This window comes from Heliconius melpomene, chromosome 17, assembly GCF_056956725.1.
Source record: "Heliconius melpomene rosina isolate 202511_hmr_F chromosome 17, ASM5695672v1, whole genome shotgun sequence".
Taxonomy (NCBI): Eukaryota; Metazoa; Arthropoda; class Insecta; order Lepidoptera; family Nymphalidae; genus Heliconius; species Heliconius melpomene.
Window position 1 is genome coordinate 13,222,182 of NC_140405.1, and position 24,602 is coordinate 13,246,783.

The 24,602-nt window shown below is 32.8% G+C and overlaps 3 protein-coding genes across 4 annotated transcripts; all 3 read left to right on the forward strand.

Annotated features, from left to right (window-relative positions):
• The first annotated feature begins 422 nt into the window (after positions 1-422).
• LOC146530401 (UDP-glucosyltransferase 2-like) lies at positions 423-6,177 on the forward strand. Its single transcript, XM_085200740.1, has 10 exons — positions 423-506; positions 1,429-1,573; positions 1,842-1,929; positions 2,562-2,727; positions 3,105-3,299; positions 3,449-3,668; positions 4,248-4,470; positions 4,823-5,042; positions 5,315-5,418; positions 5,990-6,177. Exons 2-10 carry the CDS (start codon positions 1,433-1,435, stop codon positions 6,175-6,177), a joined length of 1,545 nt encoding a protein of 514 aa, XP_085056866.1. The 5' UTR covers positions 423-506; positions 1,429-1,432.
• Positions 6,178-8,658: 2,481 nt separating this feature from the next.
• Positions 8,659-15,583, forward strand: LOC146530402 (UDP-glucosyltransferase 2-like). Of its 2 annotated transcripts, XM_085200635.1 has the most exons (10): positions 8,659-8,772; positions 11,469-11,616; positions 11,884-11,971; positions 12,337-12,502; positions 12,626-12,820; positions 13,211-13,430; positions 13,650-13,872; positions 13,995-14,214; positions 14,889-14,992; positions 15,369-15,583. In XM_085200635.1, exons 2-10 carry the CDS (start codon positions 11,476-11,478, stop codon positions 15,557-15,559), a joined length of 1,548 nt encoding a protein of 515 aa, XP_085056761.1. In that variant the 5' UTR covers positions 8,659-8,772; positions 11,469-11,475; the 3' UTR covers positions 15,560-15,583. The 2 variants fall into 2 exon arrangements, with proteins under 2 accessions (XP_085056761.1, XP_085056762.1); XM_085200636.1 differs by lacking the exon at positions 8,659-8,772 and having other exon boundaries at positions 11,453-11,616.
• An 894-nt stretch (positions 15,584-16,477) lies between these two features.
• On the forward strand, positions 16,478-24,040 carry LOC146530403 (serine hydrolase-like protein). The gene is made up of 7 exons (XM_085201120.1): positions 16,478-16,738; positions 19,213-19,329; positions 20,005-20,157; positions 20,644-20,746; positions 21,184-21,265; positions 21,854-21,951; positions 22,118-24,040. Exons 1-7 carry the CDS (start codon positions 16,684-16,686, stop codon positions 22,422-22,424), a joined length of 915 nt encoding a protein of 304 aa, XP_085057246.1. The 5' UTR covers positions 16,478-16,683; the 3' UTR covers positions 22,425-24,040.
• Positions 24,041-24,602: the final 562 nt, after the last annotated feature.

The window sequence follows — 24,602 nt, forward strand, 5'->3', positions numbered from 1 at the left end:
GGTGGGAGGGGAAAACATTTCTTTAGCAATGTCAGCATAATATTATTGGACAGAAAGAAAACGAGACGATGCATTCACATATTTCAAAAAACAGCATTGGCGAAGGCCAGGAGAAGTTTTTAATAAAACGGATATTGTTACGATTACAAAGTTGTAGGTTTTAAGGAAAATTTACAAAACCGTCAACGTCGCGTCGTCGTCTGATCGACGTCGGAAAGACCGACCGGTCGGCTACATTTTCATTCGCACTGCGAGAGATTGGAACTCATTGCCGCGCCCCACCAATGTGGGGGTCTTCAGAAACAAGCAACGCAAGCCTATTTTAATATCAAAATTTTTTTTTAATAAAGTACATAATCAAAATTTTTGTACAGTTCAGTTATCTATTGCAACTGAGGTACATTATCACGTATATATGTAAGTATATGACAACTGGTAACAATTGATAAGATTTTCATTAAAATCATAGCGGTGTATCAGTGATGGGCGTAGACTTTGAATAGCAGGTATTTTAAATTAAATATTTATATAATAATAATTAATTAAAACCTTCGAGTTGACGCCATTGTGGCACAGTCGGATGCGCGTCTAACTGTAAACTCAATTGTTAGTAGTTCGATTGCAACTGGAGGGAATGAAGTATTTAATTTTTATTTCATTTCCTCTTTCTGGTACCGAGGCAAAGAATAAAAAATGCCATACATTTCGGCGTAAAGTTGGGAACGGAAGTGTCTTGATGAGATGATAGGTTCCCTATACGTATTACCCTGCTATTTGCGAGATACAGCGTGAAAACATTCAATACCTATTAAATACTTCAGCACATATTCATAACTAAACACCGCTGAATGGGAAATAATAATTTTCATTTCCTCTCTCTGATAAAAAGACACGGCGTTGAGTTACGCCACTCAAAAGTTGGACGGAAAATGGAGTCGGAAAGTGAAGTCGCGATACAGCCTATTCTTGTGCCGCTGCGCCACAACGGCCTCTACAACTTATATTTCATACAAAATGAGTGCATTCGTTAATTTCATACAAAATGAGTGCATTCATTAATTTCATACAAAATGAGTGCATTCGTCGGCATTCTTAAGTTGTGAAGTTTAATCGCCGCGTTACCAACCGAGTTTTTTATTAATACAATAAATATACCTAATTATCAATTCATTATCAAAGTACAATATATATGGTACATTAAGCTTTAGCGCTACTTCTTATATATATAGGAATATGCAATAAATTTTGGCTTAAATATTTTTTAATATACCTATTGTAATAATTGTTTCGCGAATAACACTTTATAGTAAAGATATTAAAACTATTTTAATATACCTTTTGGGAATCAATCATTTGTGTGTGCGGGACCATTACCCTGCTAAGTGCAGGAAAAAATCTACTAAAAATTCCTTTTTTCTCTAAACACAGAATAATGAAGATAGCTATCTTGTTACTAGTTCTTGTGTCGTCAGCGTACGGCTATAACATCCTATGCCTGCAGTCAGTTCCTTCGAGGAGTCACTTTATACTCATGATGGGTTTGGTTAATCCTTTGTTAGAAGCTGGCCATCAGGTATGTAATATGTATGCACCGTAGTCGGATGGCGGTGGTTTCGGTTCTGAATTATTTTCAGTTTCTCGCTTTGGTAATAAGATAAAACGCGACTAATTGGGTAGTGCGTGAAAGATGGAGTGTTTTAACACCAGGTTCCTTCTGCTTACTTTAAATGTGGGATAAAGCGTAGAGTTAAAAAAATAAAAACAAAAACGCGTGTGTATTGACTTAAAAGTTCATTTCAGAGATTTATAAGAATTTATACGTATAATTCGTCCCTTTTCAGATAACACTTATAACAACATATCCAGAAATAAAACAACCGAAAGAAGTTAAAGTAATAGATGTGAGTCACACAGCTGCATTTAATAAAAGTAAGGTTGTTATAAGTAGTTTTATAGTTTCTATTGTACAATCGACCCAAACGCGGCTTCGCCCGCTTAAATTATTAATTGTTGCCTATGTGTTATGTCGTGATATCAATAATTTAATATTTAAGAATGTTTCTGAAGGAGTAAATTAAATTATTCACATTTAACAGAGTTTTGAAATGATAATATCACGTACTCGTACATAACATAGGTAAAAAGAATATAATATTACAAATATATAGAAATAAATAATAATTAGCTTTATGTGTGAATTCTCAAAGCATATTATTATAAATATCAAGCATCGACATTGGTCGTATTTTTTTAAATTCAAAACAATCAAAATTCCTTATAGAAATTACGATAATATAGTAAAAAGTCATGTTATTTTTTTTAATAAATTAAACAGTATAGTACTAAAGTACTATCAAATATACCTATATACATACAAATATATTTTTACATTGAAAAGGCACTACCAAAAACCACGAAGGTTTGTCTCGAGTACCATAGTTCGTCTAAAGTATGTATTAGAAGATTACAGATTAAAATATCTAATAAAAAATCATATTAAAAATTTTAAGTCTAACTATAAATTGTCAGTTAATTCTGTTTATTATTTTTTTCATTTTCAGTATTAGGACAATCAGATCGGTCCAAACACGGCATATCTGTATTGAAGGCATTCGCAAGGAATGTTTCATTGGGAGCTATAGAAACTCCTGCGGTTAGGGAGGTGCTGGTAAAAGAACAGTTCGACGCTGTTATAACGGAGTGGTTTTTCTCAGAAATAGAAGCTGGGTAAGGACTGAGTGCAAGACAAATGTCAATTAATAATAAGTACAACGATTTGATTGAGCTACCAGTCTATTTATCAAATATGAAACTCTTCTGGTTCTCTTCTGGTACTAAGTGACTGAGAAACAACGTTGAAATTTGGATACAGTTGGTTACTTAGGGAGTGTAGGGAAGCACTAAGAGAGAATCCCTTGAAATTTTGCGGAAAATTTTAAGTTTTAAAGTATAATATTCCACGCAAACGAAGAAACGGACTACAAATGGTTAGCTATATGTATATCCCTTGGACGTTTTATCCAAAAGGTTAAGCCTTTATTAATTCTACTTCCTGTTAACCTCAGTGAGTGAGTCCCTCTCACACTTGACTATTTTTTCCACAGATACGCTGCCATACAACAAGTGCCATGGATAGTACTCGGCGGTACATTAATGCATGCTAATACAGAATATTTGATAGATCAGGTGAGGACTGTGCCCACCATCCCATCTCTTAAGAGCCAAACGTCAATCCCAATGAATTTCTTCGAACGATTAACTAATACAAAAGACTATTTGTTCACTATGTATTTGTTTTGGTAAGTAATCACTTGAACGTAGTGTTAAGATATTGGTTTCCCAATTTCCACTGAATTCTTGAGGCAATGCGTGTTGAGTGTCTTTGCCTTGGTAGCAGAGCGAAGAAATGAAATTTTAAATACAAAATAATATGTATTTCATTTTGCAGGAAATATTATTCACTATTAAAATCTGACTACGAATCACAATTTCATCCCCTAGCCCAGTCCCGTGGGGTATCATTGCCTTCTGTGATATCATCAATGCATAATATATCCGTTTTATTGATAAATTCCCATCATTCCTTTGCCCCCGCCCGGAGCTTACCCCCGAATGTAGTGGACATCGCTGGTTTTCATATTGATCCTAAAATCCCACCGTTACCTAAGGTAAGTCTTTACCTATTTTACAATTCCTTGTTTTTCTATTTGTTATTGAAAATGGATCATTTTTACCTGACTAAAAAGGAAGGTTTATGTTTTGCGCGCGTATCTTGTATTCGTAAATACGTATTACCTCAAATTTCCAGAACTGCTGAACGGATACACATAATTGAAATATCGTTAGTTTTGTCTTAGCAGCCGAAATATTCTAAGATAGGTGACTTTAAAAACATCAAATATCTCTCTCTAACTCTATGCGGCGCTATTGTTCTTAGTGTAAAAATTAAGTATTTTTATAATTAATACTACAATATGGGTATCAAATAAAATGGTTTAATATAAGGATTTTAAAAAAAATATCGTAATTATCAAAAATATCTATCATTATTACTCAGCTTCACGCTGTATCCCGCACGCAGCGGGGTAGGCAGAGGGAACCTAGTGTTAAGACAATAGTGTGGAAAGACAACGGAATTATCAGTCTTATAATCCTAATAACTTGATTTAAATCTAAGGTTAATTTACCCTAATTATAAAATGCAATAGATGGAAAAACATATATTTAAAATTTCACTCTCTTCCCAGGATCTCCAAGATATCTTAGACTCATCACACCACGGAGTAATTTATTTTAGCATGGGGTCAGTCTTCAATACCAGTGAACTACCAGAGTATACCAACCAAAATATACTAAAAGTTTTCAAGGAATTAAAAAAATATACAATCCTGTGGAAATATGAAGGGAAATTTGACAATTTACCTAAAAACGTCCATATTAGGTCATGGCTGCCACAATGTAGTATTTTAGGTAATTCTTTTTTTTAACAGCTTCTCGCTTTTTTCCAATTTTACTTTAGGTCGAATTTTCGGTACATGAAGTGTTGAGTGGTAGAAATAGCAAAATGAAAATAATATTAAATATAATCATTCCCCTTCATAGGTCGACCCCACTACCATTGCAGTTATAGTCAGAGGTCACTGCATCACGTCGACTCCTTTATTATATTTTTATTAGTTTCACGCATACCATAGAAGCAGAGAGTTTCTACTTTCTACCCTATTTTCGAGTAATTCGTAATTCATTCCATCGACTATGATTCAAATCCAAAACCGCCGCCTGTATCTAAATTATTAAAACATATTTTTTTATTATATTCCAGCACATCCAAACGTAAAAATCTTCATCACGCAAGGTGGTCTGCTCAGTATCGTGGAATCGCTGCAATTTGGGATTCCCCTAATCACGATACCAGTTTTTGGAGATCAGCCGAATAACGCAAAACGTTCGGAAGACGCAGGACACGCTTTAGTTGTCAAATTTAGTCCAAATATGGACAGTGATTTGAAAGAGAAATTGAATATAATGTTGAATAATGATAGGTAAGTTTGTATTTTTCATTACGTTTTTCGGACTTTACGTCGCTGCCCTGTACCTGGCCTCATCCATGGACATCCTCAGGAGATTGTATGTATGGCACATGCAACATTCTAAGTGTGGCAAGTAACTCTGAACACAGGCACAGTGGGTTACAGCACAAAAAGATTTTAATTTAAACCAGTAGTTCCCGAGATTGGCGCGCTCAACCAAAGAAACTTAATAATTAACCATATTGTAATAGCTTCTACTTGGGTATATTTTCTTTATTTTTCAGCTATTATAACAAAGCAAAATACATATCGAAGTTGTTTAATAAACGTCCTGTATCATCGAAGACGTTGATACAGCATTATGTGGAACTCGCTATAGAAAGTAATGGTGAGAACATGTTATTCTTTTTATTTGGGACTCAAAATGAAGGTATGAGGTTATCGTGGCGAGTGACTGTAAACGCGACGGTTGTGGGTTCGATTTCTATTTGGGGGAATTATTTATTTTTTATTACCTCTCTCAGGCAACAAGACAAAGTGTTTCGTTGAATTCCGCCAGTTACTAATGTTCCTCTGCAACAGCTAATGCAAAGAAGAGTAACTCAGCGTTAAATTATCGACCTCTAGTTAGAGGGAATCTATTTTAAGATACCTCATTCTCCACTCTCTGCCCGAATTTATGACATTGGCTGTTAAGTGGCGGAACTGAACGCTGCACCATTTCATAACAGAGCGGGGAACGCATCGATGACTAGAGTTCATCGTATACTATGTTAGTGACAACATTTTTTATAAGCAGCTTAACGCTCTTTCTCGCACACGCACTCTTCCTCGTTCTCGTAACAAGACATATCACTGTGTTAAGTTACGCTTACTCCGCTTTACGGGGAAAAACGTGGAGAACAATTATGTAAACAGCTTCATTCACAGCTGAAGTAATTATTGCTTTCTAATTTCAGGGGCATATCATCTCAGATCTAAATCTCATTTATACGCGTGGTACGAGTTGTGGATGTTAGATCAACTTGCATTTGTATTATTTATCATTTATGTAATTTATACAATTATTAAGAAGTTACTCTATTTAATATTATGTTTATTATCTCATAAGACGATAAGTAAAAACAAGAAGACGAAGGAGAACTAAATAAAATTATACATAATTGTGGAAGATCTGTTTTATTTAATACTTACAGACCGTTCTTCGCCTTCGCCGCTTCGTCCGTTTCTATTTATTATTATATTATAGCCAGTTTTTGCTAAATATCTACATAAATTATAGCCTATTAGGTATTATAAGATAGTATGAAATATATACTCGAATATCACATTTTTCTTAAATTCGAACTCAAAACCTTTGCGTGCCTCATTTGTGTCAAGAACTAGTGCCCCATTTAAATATTATTGCTAATTTATTATCTACTATTAGTAGATTTAAATAATTATATTTTCTTATTATTTTATTTATAATTGAGATTTATCAATTTTATTGATTAAAATCAAAGTATGGGTAAGTTTTAAATTTAAATACAAGAAATTTATTAAGCTCAAAGAAAATATAAACCGTCGTGGGGCAGCGGCACAAGGGTGTGACTGCAACGCGACTGTTGTGGGTTCGATCCCCACTCGAGGAAGTGAAATATTTGTTTACGTTTATATTTCCATTTCTTCGCCCTGGTGTCGAGGCAAATCGTGGCGTTGAGTTTTGCCACTTAATACGCAATGCCTCCAGAATTTGGCAGAAAGTGGGAAACGGAGAGTTTAACACTAGGCTCCCTCTGCCTACCCTGCTGTGTGCGGGATACAGCGTGAAGGTGATTTTTTTTTACAAAATATATTTAAAAGGATGGCATCATTAAACGGTCAGTGACAAAATAAAAGTACGTAACCGTACAGTGGGTTAATAACCAGAGATAACAGTCACAACAAATGAATGTAGATAAAAAATATAAAAATAAAATTACTAAAGGTTGAATTGATAAAAAACTTGTTTTACATAGAGTCGGCTACAATACTATATAGGAAAATAGAGATAATCTATATACCTTTGTTGAATACTAGTGTTTAGACACTTCCTTCTCTTCCATACGCACTGTACACTTTCGAGCAATTACGTGCGTCAGTTGCGGAACTCAATGTCATGCTTCCTAGAGCGTAAAAATATTAATAATAAAAATATAATAATAAACTATATGCGGGATAAATATGTGCGGGATACGGCGTGAAGCATATTGTTTTTTATTTATAAGCTAGCGACACGCTCTCGGCTTCGCAAAAAATCTTTTTATATAAGTGTACTAGATAACGCACACAGCAAGGAAGGAATAGAGAATCTATTGTTAAGACGTTCGCCGATTTCTGGAGGCATTCCGTGTTGAGTGGCGAAACTCAACGCCGCGCTTTGTCTCCACATCAAAGCGAAGAAATGAAAGTAATAAATTTAAATAAATATTTAATTTCATCGAATAGGCGACTGCACCACGACTGGCCTCACAAATAGTTATACTATACAAATAGGTAATTATAGCATTTAAAACAAAACATAATTTACTTTTAATGTTTTTATGGTTCTATTGTTTACTCGTTTATGTCTCAGTTTAGTGGGACATTGGAAAAAAAAATGAAAATGAACATTTTTTAGCTTCATGCTTTATCCTGCTCATAGCAGGGTAGGCAAAGGAGGCGGAGAGTTACCCTGACGGGTTATCTACCCTATTAAATACGAGATACAACGTTGAGGTAAAAGCTTTTTCGTTTAACGCCCTAATCTCAAAAAGGAAGGGAAGACACAGATAAGCTTTATTTCGTATAAAGTTCTTATAATTTTTATTGTATAATATTCAGTAACTAATAACTCTCCTTCCTTGCCATGTAACTTTCTTCTTCTTCTTAATGTGCCTCTCCAACTAGTGAAGGTTGGCAACAACTCACAAAATCAACTTCGCATACTTAGTCCTGTCCTTGGCCAAATGACTCAAATCTACGGTAGTTTTAATTCCAGTCCATTCCTTGATGTTCCTTAGCCATGGCTTTCTTCTACCGCCAGTTTTTCTTTTCCCAGAAACTTGTCCCATTATTATAATTTGCAGAAGTTTGTATCGATCATGTAACTTTATGAATGTTTCATTTTGTTTCTCGCAAAATATTATCTTAAAACATTTAACTACGAATAATAATTTTCATATTATATATAACATATACGTGGAACTAATTATTGAAAACTGAAATAAAAAAACAATATTCATACGGAAAAAGTTGTTTTTTAATAAAAACACCCGGTCAGAAAACTCTTATAAGAGTCATCGCTATAAACTATAGAGTCAATCTACTAAGTTTTAAAACTAAAAGAGCAAGGTGCTATATCAGCTATTTCTTTTAAAAAAACTATTATTGTGACATTAATTATGTCTGTTAACAGCAATATGACATTTAATTTGATTGCTATAAGACTTAAAATCGCGGTTTATAATGATAAAAGGACAATGCCTTATTATAGAACATAGTGTAATCCTGTTATTCGAACGTTATTATTATTCTAAAGGATTATAGCCTTTAATTTTAAATATATAAGATCAATTTTTCTTTATGTTTCATTTCATTTAAGTCCTTATATTATTAGTTTTTCAGTCTTAGAGAACACGAGACGAGTCAGTTGTCATCTGTAAGGGACAGATAACGTTTCATTTTTTTGTTTTCTTTTTTTAATGAAATGTGTTGATTTTTTTTAATTCTCAATTAAATTGTGAGTATTGATTTCATTATATACAGCTTTATATTATATTTTAAGGAAATAATATAATAAATAACAATATAAATATGGAGAATTTTATTAAAGAATTTTATGGATATAATTTTATTGTGTATTAAAGGAGGAATGAGGTTTGTTGGGGATGTATATAATATTTATAGATGTATTTTTTTTGAATCACTAAATCTCGGCGTTAGATTGCAATAAATATTATAAAAAAATTATACCTCAATAAATTTGTCAACCTGAAAATTAAATATTTCATCATTAGCCAGACAATAATATTTTTCCTTAATAATATTGTTTTACATAAAACTTTTATTAATATACTTTGTTAAAAAATAATATTTCTTGAGCTTATGTAACCTTAAAGTACTATATTCATTTATGAGTTATAAAGACCATCATAGTGCAGCAGAAAAGAGTCCGACTGTAAACATAACGGCTGTGAGTTCGATCCATATTCGGGGTAATAAATTATTTTAATTTCCCCCTTCTAGTAAGACAAGGTGCGGCGCTGAATTCTACAACTCGACAGCAATGTCTCAAATTCACGCTATATATATACATAGAAAGATAGATAGAGGAAACGTGGGAACTTAGTGTTAAGACAATTCGTTCCCATTAAGACACTTCCTTACCACAATTTCCGCTGAGTTCTTGAGGCATTGCCTATTGAGGAACAACGCCCAACGCAAAATGGTAAAAATTACTCCAACAAATGAATCGAACTCACTACCAACGTGTTTACAATTTACACTGCCACTTTACTTTAAAAGTTACACATAATTTTTTACCAACTAAATTACCATCTCCAAAAACTAAACCTGTTTGAGATGTAAGATATCATTAGAATCGTTTTGGGTTCAAGTTTATTTTTTGTATTGTACTTAATAGCCGACCTTAAGGCAAGTTGTGGCCTGTAGGTGGTTGCGGTGAACAAACGACTGACAACTTACATTCTTATATACATTTAAATGTAAATAAATAATAACCATAAGGCCGCCACGTCGCAGACTGTAAGCGTGACGGTAGAAGGTTCGATTCCCATTACTTGCGTTCACCAATTTATACATTTCTCCATAATCATTTATGACGCTACAAATATTTTGTATAGACTGTCCAACACAAAAATAAATTTCCAATTCGAACAAGTTGTTCCTAAAACTTACGCGTTCAAACAATCAAAATCTTTAGCTTTATAAAATAAATATAGAAGAATAGATATGAAAAAATTATATTATTCAATACTTGCATTCATAAATAGTCGGTTAATGTATAGTTAATATTGTATAATAATAAAAAAAACATGTAGCTGTAATTATATTGCTATTATAAAACTGTAGAGTTTGTATGGTTGAACAGTCTAATCTCAGGAACTACAAAGCAAAGCTTTTAGATATATATCTGTATCTGTGCCCTGGCATGTGTCATACACTTGTGTCATACCCTGGCTTGTGTAATACACAGCCTTTACTTATTTCTTGCGACGCGGTCGAAGTCGCAAGTATAAAGTGGTATTCGATAGAGGGGAGAAAGGAATATCTTGAAACTAGTTTATCTTCTCCCTGTTAACCTGAAATTCTTGAAAAATACGAACAAAAAAAAAACATTATGCATTGTATGTAGTAGGTACTAGGCAATTATTATGATTTTACAGACATACCCAGAGTGAGCCTAGTTCATCATTGACGGACTTCAACGTCGCACTTTGTGTTGTTACCGTAACTAGACTTAGACTTTTTTTTAGTGGGAACATCGAACCCACAACTCCGTCATTGTAAATCCTGCTGTGTTCAAATTAATGTTTGAAAATTCAAAAATATTAAGGTGTAAAAAATCCAAAATAAAAAATCATTCTTTTGGATCTTTTTTGGATTTCTATGGTAATGAAGTTGTTTTGATTATAATATTGTTACCTTGGACGCGGTCAAGTATGTCACGTTGAGTGAAGTGAAGAAGAACGTGCTCAGCTGGTTTGGGCACGTCGAACGAATGAGTGATGATTTCAAGAATGGCTAAAAAGATTTATGAAGGAAAAGTGAGCGGTAAGAGAGGAATAAGAGAGGAAACTTCGGTGGACCTTCGAAAACACAGTATCAAAGACACTGGATGAAGGTCACGTAAAAAGTATGGGGACCCCCCGGAAGGCTTGTATGAAGAGGTTAATGATAGTGGAAGAGGCAAAAGAGGTGCGCTCTCTGACTACCCCACTAAGTTAAGTAAACAAAGTGGCGTTTGTTGCATTAATATGTATTATACTGAATATCTCCGTGACTACACTTTAAAGTAGGTTCAGGATCCATTGTTTCAAGCCTCATATGGAACGAGGTCGCCATGATAAGTATAAACATACATATAAATAAATAAACAATTATTATGTACCTACTTTTAGTGAGTTTTTACGAAATTATCATATTTAAGACCCTCCGTTCTTCATTAATTCAAACTTCATTACGTTTCCCACCTCAATCTATATGATTTTCTGTTTTTTTTTTTTAAAAAGTAAGTAAAAAGTTATTAACGCTGGCCTCATCCTGTACACCAACTTTACTTCTGCTAACCAATTCACAAACATTTATTATTTATTATTTTTCTTCTTCTACCTAACCATTATACATACGAGACTCGTATATCGCAAATACAAAGATTAAAAATATTTATAAAAAATAGTTTTTTTCTAAACACAGAATAAAAATGAAGATAGCCATCTTGCTACTCACGCTTGTGTCGTCAGCGTACGGCTACAAGATCCTATGCCTGCAATTAGTTCCTTCGAGGAGTCACTTTCTACTGATGATGGGGCTGGTTAACCCTTTGTTGGAAGCTGGCCATCAGGTATGTACATATGATGAGTGTTCGCGAAACAGTAAATACGTGGGTTGTGGGTTCGGGAATGAATTATTTTCATTTCTCTCAACAGCAAAACGTAGAATTTGACTTGATTATTGAGCTGGGAATTGAATTTGGAACGTAATGAAATTGGGAACGTAATATTAAGTTCCCTCTGCCTACCCTGTCAATAAAACAGAGTCTACCATTGATCCTTAAAGTCCATTTTAAATATTTATAATAAATTCTAATTTTTATTCATCACTTTTTCAGATAACACTTATAACAACATATCCAGAAATAAAACAACCGAAAGAAGTGAAAGTAATAGATGTGAGTCACATAGTGGCATTTAATAAAGGTAAGCTTATTATAATTTATTATTCAATCGGAGCAAAGTGAGGAAGTGTCTTAATGAGAACGGACCCTTAACACTCCCAGATTCCTTTGCCTACCAGCTAAGTGCGGGATTCAGCGTGAAACTAAAAAAGTCTGTTATACTCATTATTATTACCCCGAGTGAGAATACGAATACGAATTCAACGCCGCTCTTAGTGTTATTATTAAAACTAGGATATCAAAATATGCCATTTTCTCCAATAAAATCGAACACACAACCTTTGCGTACAGTCACTCGCTGGCCGCTGAACTCTTTCGACGGTCTCCTTTTCTATTGTCTGTGAAACATCACTATGAAGGTAACGATATAATTGCTTAATTTTACAGTTATGGCACAATCAGATCGGACTAAGCAAGGCATATCTGTCGTAAAGGAATTCGCAAGAAATATTTCATTGGGAGCTATAGAAACTCCTGCAGTTAGAGAGGTATTGATAAAAGAACAGTTCGACGCTGTCATAACCGAGTGGTTCTTCTCTGAAATAGAAGCTGGGTAAGATCTAAGAAGTAATATACCTACCCAGGATCACGTTCCCATTGATTATTCTTACAATCATAAAATTGGTCCGGACCTAGGTGGTTAGGTCCAATTTGCACTTGATCAATTTTTTTACAGGTATGCGGCTATACAGCAAGTGCCATGGATAATGCTCGGAGGTATGGTAATGCATACTAATATAGAATATTTGATAGATCAAGTGAGGACTGTGCCCACCATCCCATCTCTTAAAAGCCAGGCCTCTATCCCAATGAATTTCTTCGAAAGATTGACTAATACAAAGGACTATTTGTTGACTATGTCTCTGTTTTGGTAAGTAATCAGACTCGACGGTCGTGGGTTTGATTCCTGTTTGAGGAAATGAACTATTTTCATTTCCTCGCTCTGGAAGCAAGACAAAAAGCTGCGTTTAATTTCATCAATCAACATGCAATGTATTAAAAATTGTAAAAGATTGGAGTACTTTAACGAGAAATTCCCTTTGCCTACCTTACTAACTTTCCGCCGAATGCTTAAAGCATTGCGTGTTGAGTGGCGGAACTCAACGCCACGCTTTGCACATTTGTAAGAACGAAGAAAGGAAAATATTAAATATTTCATTTCCCCGAATAGGAAAAGCCACAACCGCCGCATTGACAATCTCTCACTTTCGCACGTGCGCTACGACTGGCTTCGATATAATATCATATTTATTTTTTGCAGGAAAGACTATCCGCTACTTAAATCGGACTATGAATCTCAATTTTACCCCCTAGCCCAGTCCCGTGGAGTATCATTACCTCCTGTATTATCATCTATGCATAATATATCCGTTTTATTGATAAATTCCCATCCTTCCTTTGCCCACGCCCAAAGTTTACCCCCAAATGTAGTAGACATTGCTGGTTATCATGTTGACCCTAAAATTCCACCGTTGCCAAAGGTAAATTTTATTTGCTTGTTGTTATTATAAAAAAGGGTACAATTATGTGTAACGGGACGTTATGACCATTTTGAAATGGAAAAAAGAAGCATATTTTTTTTTATTTTGAAGTAAAAAATTATTAAGTGTCAACACCTACTTAAATTTCGTGCCACCCTAATAAGTATCATTAGATACGCCCAAGCCCATAAATTGAAGACTTCCTTTTTCTTTTTCCAGGATCTCCAAAACATTCTGGACTCCTCAACCCACGGAGTAATCTATTTCAGCATGGGATCAGTGTTTAAGACCAGTGAACTACCAGAGTATACCAACCAAAATATACTAAAAGTCTTCAAGGAATTAGAAAAATATACAGTCCTATGGAAATATGACGGGAAATTTGATAATGTACCCAAAAATGTCCATGTGAGGTCGTGGATGCCACAATCTAGTATTTTGGGTGATTATTTTTTTTTGACAGCTAGACGCCCTTTTTTACTCCACTCAGTGGGAATAGAACCCACAATCATCACTTTTACAGTTAAACGGCCTGAGTTTAAATGATTACTTTTTATATTTTAGCACATCCAAACGTAAAAATCTTTATAACACACGGTGGCCTGCTCAGCACTATGGAATCCCTGCAATTTGGGATTCCCCTAATCGCGATACCAGTTTTTGGAGATCAACCGAGTAATGCAAGACGTTCGGAGAAGGCAGGACACGCTTTGGTAGTCAAATTGGGTCCCAATATGGATATTGATTTGAAAGAGAAATTGAATATAATGTTGAATAATGATAGGTGAGCTTTCTATTTTTGGGTTTTTTTTTAAAGGAGTAAAGAAGCCGAAGGTTCAGGTGGATTTGGCACCAATAGTTCAAATCAAGTATCGTTAAGCGTATACCCTCGACCCTCTATCAACATCTATTACCTCAGGTGTTTGCCAGCCTTGAGGATCTATGATTTACTCGTAGTAAAAGGGAAGCAAAGTAACGCAATGATTTCAGGTTTATGTTCAACGTAACATAAAACGATTATGTTCAATCAACGGTAAAATTTACATTTAATAGTTAAATACTTATATGTAGGTATATATATTTAAATCTCACTTCGTTTAATATTTCATATGTTTTCAAATCTTTTTTATACGTTTTAAATATCATTATAAAATTTATCAAATACCATCAAAAGACGAAGCGAAGAATTTTCGGCGGAATTGGAGGAGCGGAAGTGACTTTATGAGGAACTTGTCTTAACTAGTGTTGAGATGGGGAAAAAAGCGGGGAACCTAGTGGTTCCCTGGTTTCTAAAGCCTTTTTCGATAAATGTACTATTCAATTCAAAAATATTTCATTTCCAACTAGTAGTTCCTGAGATTAGCGCGTACAACCAAACACGCTTAATAATCAGTTCTATTCTAATAAATTCTTTCGACATAGTGGGATATATTTTTATTTATTTTCTTTATTTTTCAGCTATTATAACAAAGCAAAATACATATCGAAGCTATTTAACAAACGTCCCGTCCTATCGCAAAAGTTAATACAGCATTATGTGGAACTCGCTATAGAAAGTAAAGGTGAGGACGTGTTATTATTTTCTTTCGCCATGTAAAATTAAGAAATAGAAATAAACGCGATAGCTGTGGGTTCAATTCAAGATCAGGGGTATGATTTTTTTTATTACCTCACTCTAGAAACAAGACAAAGCGCGGCGTTCAGTTCTACGCAATATCTTGAAATCTGAACGGTGCAAACAACGCTCTAGTGTATTATTATAGAGTTTACCCAGCTCTGGTAACAAGACTGTGGCGGTGTTAAGTTACGCCTCTTAACACGCCAATGTATTAAAGATTGGGCGGTGCGTGGGCGACGGAATGTATGACTCTAGGTTCTTTCTGAAAACTCTGCTATGAGGGATAGAGCGTGAACTAATTATTGCTTTTTTAATTTCAGGGGCATATCATCTCAGATCTAAATCTTATTTATACGCGTGGTACGAGTTGTGGATGTTAGATCAACTTGCCTTTGTGTTATTAATCATTTATATAATTTATGCAATTATTAAGAAGTTACTCAATTTAATATTAAGACCGTCGTCGTCGTCTCCTAAGAAGATTAGTAAAGAAAAGAAAAAGAAACACTAAATAAAAATACATTTAGTTTTAAAATATCTGTTTTATTTTATACTTTCTGTTATATTACGAATCTTATATTATTTTACTATGTAATATTATAAGAGTGAAAGTTTACGAGGATAATTGTTGGCTCCACTTTCACGCAAAAATTGCTAAACGGATTTAGATGAAACTTTACATTACTTTTACATAAGCTATATAAGCTTATGCATCAGAATAGGCTACAATAAATTTCGAATTATTCAGCTATACAACAATAAGTTTAAGCGTGCGCTGTCGCTAGTTTTTTATATTATTAGATTTTTTTTAGTATTTTCCCGTACCGTAAAAAAATCGGGAAATCCTTTCCAAATTCCATAGTTTTGTGATTGTCTTTCAGTCACTTTACAACGGAAGAGAGAACCTATGGATTGTCTTAACACTAGGTTATCTCTGCCAGAGTTGCTCGTTACCAGAGTGAGGAAACGAAAATAATAAATATTTCATGCCTCGAGCGGATACCTACTACATATTAGTGGGAGTCGAAATAACAACCCGTCACGTTTGCAGTCGCTCATGAGAAAAAAAATACATATTTCTTAAATATAATTATTATATTTCTTATTTCTTAGAAAAGATGAGTAGTTTATTTCATGTAAAATGAGCGCATAAACCACAATTTTGTTCGCCGCGTTCTTTTCATCCAAAATTTATTAATTAGATACACCAAATTAAAGTGTGTCATATTTTATACGTTGTATGTGCCGTTGAGCTACAATCCTGAAATTGCTATAAAAGTAACGGAAACCTCAGTGGATGAGTCTGACTCGACTTGAATGATTTTAGATCGATATTTTTGCGTTTATAATATTAATCGATTATGTTATTGTTCTAACTTTCACATCACTACTGATAAGGCAACAATAAAATAATATGACAAATGAGAAATGACAGTTCTTTTTAGTTATCAACATTTATATAGTGCTAATTAAATTTTCAATGCATTAACAATAAATCAATGTATAATTGTATAAAAAACTTTACTAAAACAATTAGCATATAATTTTACTAACATTTGCTTTAACTGTCATAAAGTAATAGAAATTTAAAACAAAAGTTAAATTTATTTAAAATAACTATTTTTATTTTCTAAAATGGCTTTACTAGAAAAAGAATGGTATATACAAGCACCGTGGGGGCGAATATGCAGTAAGTATCGTAACTATTAATATAAATAATAATATTACATATTTGTCATTTACATATTTTAATTTTACACTTTGACCTGTGATTCTTAAAGTTAGTTTATTAAGTAATATATGAGGATAATTAATTGTAGCTATTAATTTTTCTTCATACATGTTAATATTTATGTCTATTCATATCTAAAGTATACATATCAATTTTAAACATCAATATATTGTAAACTGAGGTGGCCATAATACCAATATGAATAGAATTAACTCTGTATAAACATTAATAAAAGACACAGGGCCACAATTTGCGGATTGATGAATAAGATGGGAAATTTTGTGAGGAAGGATAACAAAAAGTCAAGAAAATATTGTATTTCAATAATGACTTAAAAAATATTTGCAATTTCAAGAAATGTAAAATTTTAATGTAATGTCTACATTTTATGGAGGAGATTTAGCATTTAAATTTGTGGCATTTTTTTTCATATAAATATGTAAGTTGAGGATATTGACTGTAAACATGATGGTTGTGTCCCACTTGGTACAATAAATAGATTATTATGGATTATTTTCATTTGCTCATGCTGGTAACACCATGTAACTAAACAAAATAAATGTTTATCAAAATAAGATTCAACAAATTACAAATGTGTCACATATCAGTTCCACACTCTAACCCACACACAGCAGGGTAAGCAGAGGCAACTTAGTGTTAAGACACTTCATTTCCCACTTTCCGTCGAATTCTGGAGGTTTGCCTCACCTCAGCGCAAAGCAATGAAATTATAAATTTAAATAAATGTTTCATTTTCTCAAGTGGGGATCCAACCCACGGTCAGTGGCGTTTACATTCACGCTTTGTGCCCCTGCACCACAACTGGTGCCTTATTATGTGTCACATAAGTTGTCTTAAATAGATCATAATAATGTATAGTATCCTACTAGTTTGAATTGAAATATTCTGTTAGATAGTTCATACATCGGAAATGGATTGGAAAATAAGCAAGCAACCTTTGCACAATTTTAAGCTATATTACATCAGGTTTAAGGTTTTAATGTTTATACTCTTAGTTTAACCATGGATATATATGGATATTTGTATACCACAAACAATATGATACAAAAAGGAACACAAATATATAATAAAAAAAGTGACAAATATACATGGAAGCTTCTAACAAAATTATAATTTTTGGATGTAATACAACCCAAAACAAGGATTTTTATTTTTTATTGCCTGTACAATTGTGCACGCTAATCTCAGAAATAGATTAATCGATTTTGATGCAATTTTAATTATTTTATACCTTAACATTTAGGACTTAGTTTTTTTTTTCAATCAGTGAATAAAGTTTTTAATTAAAAAATGACATAAATTAAGTTAAGTTATATAAATATAATTTATTTCTGCAAAATAACTACTTAATAAGGATATTGTCTTTAATATAATAATGTTATTGAAAAACGAAATCAATTCAAATTAATAAATATATAGTTGTGTACTTCATTAGGGGAAAGCCGCAAGCAGGTCGCTAGTATTCAATAAAATTATCAGCCCGTCCTATAAGAGAGAGATATGGGATAAAGATAATACATAAAAAACAATTAATATTTTCTCTTTTGGAATTTTAACCAAGAGAGATATGTTTTACGTCACTATGACGTCAATGGCGATTAACAATTTTTACTATTTAAATGTTATTGATTGTATTATAAAATTTATTGGCTGTACCTTATTCTTTTATAAATATTTTGTTTTAAAATCAACAAAAAAGAACAATTAAGTACGCCACGATTAGTTTGATGAACAATTACTAGAGAATTATATGATTTACCGTAGGATCGGTTTTAATTTAAAAGTAATAAAAAAGGCTGTGTGAAGTGACAGGTCGTGGGTTCGATTTGCATTCGAGAAAATCATTATTTAATATTTTTACTTCATCGCTGTGGTAGGTAACGAAACGAAGCGTGGCGTTGAGTTCTGCCACTTAACTGGCAGTGTCTCCAGAATACGGCAGAAAATGCCCGTCACAGCGTGAAGCTAAAAAATAAGAAAAGAAATTACCTGTGCCATGGTGACATATTAACGTAACATTGCAAACATGCTCGTTTACTTCTTATTATGTTTTCGCTTCTCTCACATATTTAGAGTAAAAATAGTAGGAAGACAATCAGTTCCATACTTTCGACATGAACTCAGCATCGCATTGTCGCTATCAAATTTAAATATTTACTTATCGCCAATTAAAATTAAAATTGAGAAAAAAAGTCGTCTTTTTCCTGTAGTCTTTACATATAGTCTAGCTGGACAATATAATTAACTTTTTTATCCCTAACCCTTACAGTAGGGGAGCTACGAGGGATACAACCCTTAACCATAAAATATTTTTTTGGTATCTATTAAAGAAGTATTGCCGAAATTTAAAATGATCATAAACCAGATCAGTTTTCATATTGTTAACTTTAATGCATTTTTCTTTTTTTTAGTTATGGCATGGGGAGATTGTTGTAATCCGCCTGTTCTCGTGTGTCACGGTACCTGCGATACGATGGTTTCATTTCGGCCATTAATCAAACTGCTACCGAGGAAGTTTTACTATATCGGTGGGTATAAATGTTTTTAAATAAGAAAATTATTTTTATTTATATAGAAAACGTTACTTACGTTGATGTTGCGAAATATGAACTATGAAGGAAATAGAATACAGTAAACAAATATGATCTTGCTACGACTGAAATTCCTTTAGAATTTTTATGTATATTAGTTCCTATCTTTATTATGCAAACTGATAACTTATAAAATTATAGTACTATTCTAAATGCTAAAAACGTTTTACTTATGAACTCCACAGCAGACAGCTACTAAGTATTTTTAATTTAAATATGAAGTTGGGACCACAAGTATCGTGTAAATGCGATAGGATTTGGATTCGATCCCCACTTTAGGAAATAAAATATTTCCACCACTCGACACAATGCGTCAACAATACGAACCTGCGCATCTTGGAGGATAAATCTAGAAACTGAATTTGATCCACTTTTAATAATTGTATCATCATGAAACTTGACAATTCTATATAGCTGAGGTAACAATATAAAACAAGGTTATCAGGGGAAGTCCGAAGCATTGCGTGTTGAGTGGTGGAACTAAACGGCGGCAGAGCGGGAAATAACTCATTCCAATTGGAATCCAACCTGCGCTTACTGTCACTCCTTGCCACTGCGCCACAGCAGCCTAATTGTGTTTTTCTTTCATGTGTATAGCATTTTTTATTCCAGGCATGGATTTACCCGGCAACGGTAAATCAGACCCAATGCCGCCTGGTCTGATGATAAGCACATACGATCTTGTATACAGCTTACAAGTTGTAGTGAAACATTTTAGATGGGACTCTTTCGTTTTTATAGGACATTCACTGGGATGTACTTTGGGTATTTATTACCATTTTAATACATTTTTTAGTTTATAAGGATGAGTATGACTTTTTTAAAGAAAATTTCAGGTGTTGACATTAAAATGTGTATAAATTAATTAATGGATATACGATTGATTAGATGATTGACATTCCATGCCGTGATTAAAGCAAGGAAATGAATAACTCATTCTTATTAATTGTTACGAAGTCTACAGTCGTCGCGGTATTTATAGATATTGTTAATATAAACTTTCCAGCATTCAGCCCTCCGCTCCCCATTCTGGAGGCATTGCTCCAGAATTCGGTGAAAAATGGGGAGCGGAGTGTCACAAACTATGCTTCCTCTCCCTACACTAATACATGCGAGATACAACGTGAAACTGAACAAAAACTGAAACAAGTAGAATTCAAATTCGTTTACGTCAAATAGACGTCTTAAAGTATATTTGTATATATATTTATAAAAATATATTGTATATTTATGTAAATTTTAAAATTACAGGTAAATTCTACGATTTATCGTATCCAGGCAAAATATGTAAATCGATCGAATTAGATCCAATGCCTTATAATGTAACCGTTCCTGCGGACAAATTTGCTAAATGGTATAAAATTTTATTTAGAAAAATCTTAGTAATAATTGTCGCAGTGGTAGCGATCCCCATGAGGGGAATTATTGTAGTTAAATTATGTATGACTGTGAAAGTCGTGGTTTCGATTCTCAGTCGATTAAATATTAAATATTTTAATTTCTTCGCTCTGTAGAAGCAAAGGGCGGTGTTCAGTCCGCCACTCAACACGCAATGCCTCCAGAATTTGGCGGAAAATGGGTAACGAAGTGTATTAAAACTAGGTACAGGGATACAGCGTAAAGCAAATAAATATTTTTTTGTTTAGAAGTGCATTGTGTAGAGTTTAGTTCTAATTTAAATTATAATCATTCCCTTGACTGGGAATCGAGCCCACAACCTTTTCATTAAATTATTACACATATTTTAACCGCTTTTTTTATATTTAATGATATTTTTTTTAAATTTTATAGGTACAATGTGTATTTTCTAGATTATTTTGATAATTATGAAAAGTTTAATTCTAATCAAAAGCCGAAAATTACAAGGCAAGAGGTAAGTTTTTTTATAAATATATAATTTTTTCATTATATTTAAGAGATTTACACATATTCAGAACTATAAGGATATTACTTATAACAATTTTAATTACAAATACTTACCACTAGGCTACCTCTGCCTATCCTGTTATACGCGGAATACAGCATAGTATGGCAAAAAATATGATAATAATTTACAATGGATAATACCATACATACAATAATATACTTAAATAATGCATTAAAAAACCTAACTTTTTACATCCATAACAGATAAGGATTAACTAGTGTACTCTATCTTTTAACTGGTTGTGACAGTGTAAATTTGTGTATTTTTCCTCATTTTTTTTATATTCCGCCGAATTCTCGAGTGTTAAGTGGTGGAGCACAACGCCGAGGTTTGCCTCGCTACCAGAGCGAGTAAATGAACATTTTGAATTTGATGCCCCCGATTAGGAATTGAACCCACAACCGACGCGCTTACAGTCGCAACTGGTGCCCCTACACCACGACTGGCCTATCAAATGTGAAATAATTAATTAAATTTAATTTCGTACTTGTCTTTTTTTATAGTATTTATTTAAAGTGACTTGTTATTTTATAGGCAATATTAAAAATTGTAAATCGACGCGGCATCAGCAAAGAAATTTCTGAAACAATAATGGAAAGAATGATTGAAACGTTTAGTGATGGATTAGTGAGGTATGTACCTTTTTCTCGCATGGGGTTTCTTACCTCAAAAGGTATGAAATTCGACACGTAATCAAAACGTATGTGGATTTTCCGAGTTCCATGGCCTATTCAGCACGAAGTGAGATATTATTGTACCTATATTTATTTTTTAATATAAAAATATATTTCTTTCCAGATTCACATACGACGATAGGTATCAAAAAATAACTTTTCCACCATTTTCAGCAAATTATAAAAAAACATTATTTATGTCGCTCAAAACTCCTACCTTGACTATAATCGCGAGTGATTCTGTAAAATCAAATAAATACAATACATGTGATTATTTGTTAAGCGAAAATCCCGCTTATCCCAATTATAGAGTTAGACAAATTGAAGGAAATCACGATTTACATATAATACATCCGGATAGAATTGCTTCTTATTTAGCTCAGTTTTTACTTAACGGTTTAAGCAGTTTGGATAATAAGGCGAAATTATAATTAAATAAAAATATATTTTTAGAGTGAAAATTTGGGTTTTTTTGCAATTTTCATTATTATTACTATTTTGATTTTTTATCTTTTTTACCACTATGTGGCCTTATTTTACCTATTTAATAATAGGAAGGTGATGGAAGTTTTAGGAAACCATGATATATCCGAACAGAGTCGCTTCTTATGTCACTCTGTTTCTGCTTAACTGCTTAAGCTGTTTCGATAATAAAGCGAATTAATAATAAAAACTTTGTGTTTTCAGAGTAATTAAATGATAATTTATGTAATTTGGCATTTATTTTTCAGTTTCGATATTTTTGCAATATGTATAATGTTTTATTTAGAGAAGACTAAAGTGGCCTTATTTAATTTCATTATAACAGGGTGAAGGAAATTTTAAGGAACAAAGATTTACTTAAATCAAAATAATTATATTCTAATGTCGCTGAGATTTTTCTTAACGGTTTAGTGGATAATAAATTATAATATATATATATTTTTTAGTTGAATTATTTCTTTTTTCTCTTGATTTGATTAAAGTGCGAGTGTCTTGATATTAGGTTCCCTTTCTCCCTACCTTTTTATTCATCCGATATAGCGTGAGGCTGTGTGTATGGTTTTTCAGCTTCTATAATTGATATGCTAAACGAATACAGAATTGATGTTTCTATCCTTTTATATTATATAAAGATAAAGTACTAAGCAACAATCCAGGATGTATTGTTATACCTTAATTGTAATACTTTATACCCAGTCCTAATGTTATTAGAAACCACAATATACAAATGATGTATCCTGATAGAATTTAGTGTCGTTTTTAGGTCAGTTTTACTTAATAACTTGAGGGGTTTGGATAAAAAATTGAAGTGTACTTTGATGTATTAGTGATCTTTATATACTTTATTGATTATGAATTTATTGTCATAAGTATATTGTATTGGTTATAAATTTGTAGTTTTCATTTTATTTTATTTTTCTCCTAATTGAATAAAAAATGTATTAACATGATACATTTATCTACAGGACAAATAGAATAACATAAATAAACTTTTGTAAATGTATATTAGTATTTGTAGGTATTTATTCCATATTATTTCTCAACGTTTTGGCTGTATCATTTTTACATATTCTGTACCCAAGATGATAGGAACTGCTCAAAAATTTGTAAATTATAAAAAAATACTACAACATTTACAGTGTCGTAGCGAGCTGAACTCTCGCTCGGGGCAAAATACTTTTACAGCGCCCCCCAGGCGAACACAATATAATTTCATATGTATGTTCAAATAGTTTTGCGGACTATTTGGCGCCCCTTTATGAGCGGCTCCCTGGGCATGATGACCCCTCTTGCCCCCTTCCCCCCTCACTGAACATTTATAATTTATATTGTCTTCAGCAAATGCTAAACTATGAAAACACGAGTTCACTTATCATTCATTGTATAATTAAAGTTTTATCAATAATTTCATTCAGTAAGTCATGTAGACACTACAGCCATTTATAACTTCTGACGGAAAAGTAATGATAAGAATATCGATATAAGTAAGTTTGTAAATTTTTTAACCATTAAATATTTTTGTAAATTTGTGGAAGGTATTAGAAATATATTTTATTGCGTTAAATGGTATTTTATTTATTTTTTAATAAGAAACTTAGTATATAAGTCATATACAACGAAATGAGGATGTTTTAAACTTTTGACACAATGGTTACGAATTTCAATTGTTCATCTTTTAATTGAGAAATTTGAAATCACCATAAATCACGCATTTATGCTAGATCTTTTACGTGGGCCTTTACTCTTAATAGACTCCTCCTGAAAAGTTTTAAATTTGGGCAAATTACGTTATACGAACAAGTTTCAATTTTACATTATACTATTTACGGGACTATTCACCCCCTTAGATTAATCCAATGGGTCAATCATCCTCCTAGACAGAGATGTACCTTTAGTTTTCTAAAACTAAAACAACATTTATATACATTTACACATATCTAAGATATTTATAAATAGTCTAGTTTTGTTTTGTATGCCTTTGATAGATAAATTAGTTAGTTAGTTATTGTAATTAAATATTAATTGCATAACCTGACTATACGGGACATTTTTCTATATTTGTGTATTTTTGTTCTTCAAAAGGAAAAACAATATAATAAATCGATTTCACATATAATCGATTTAAT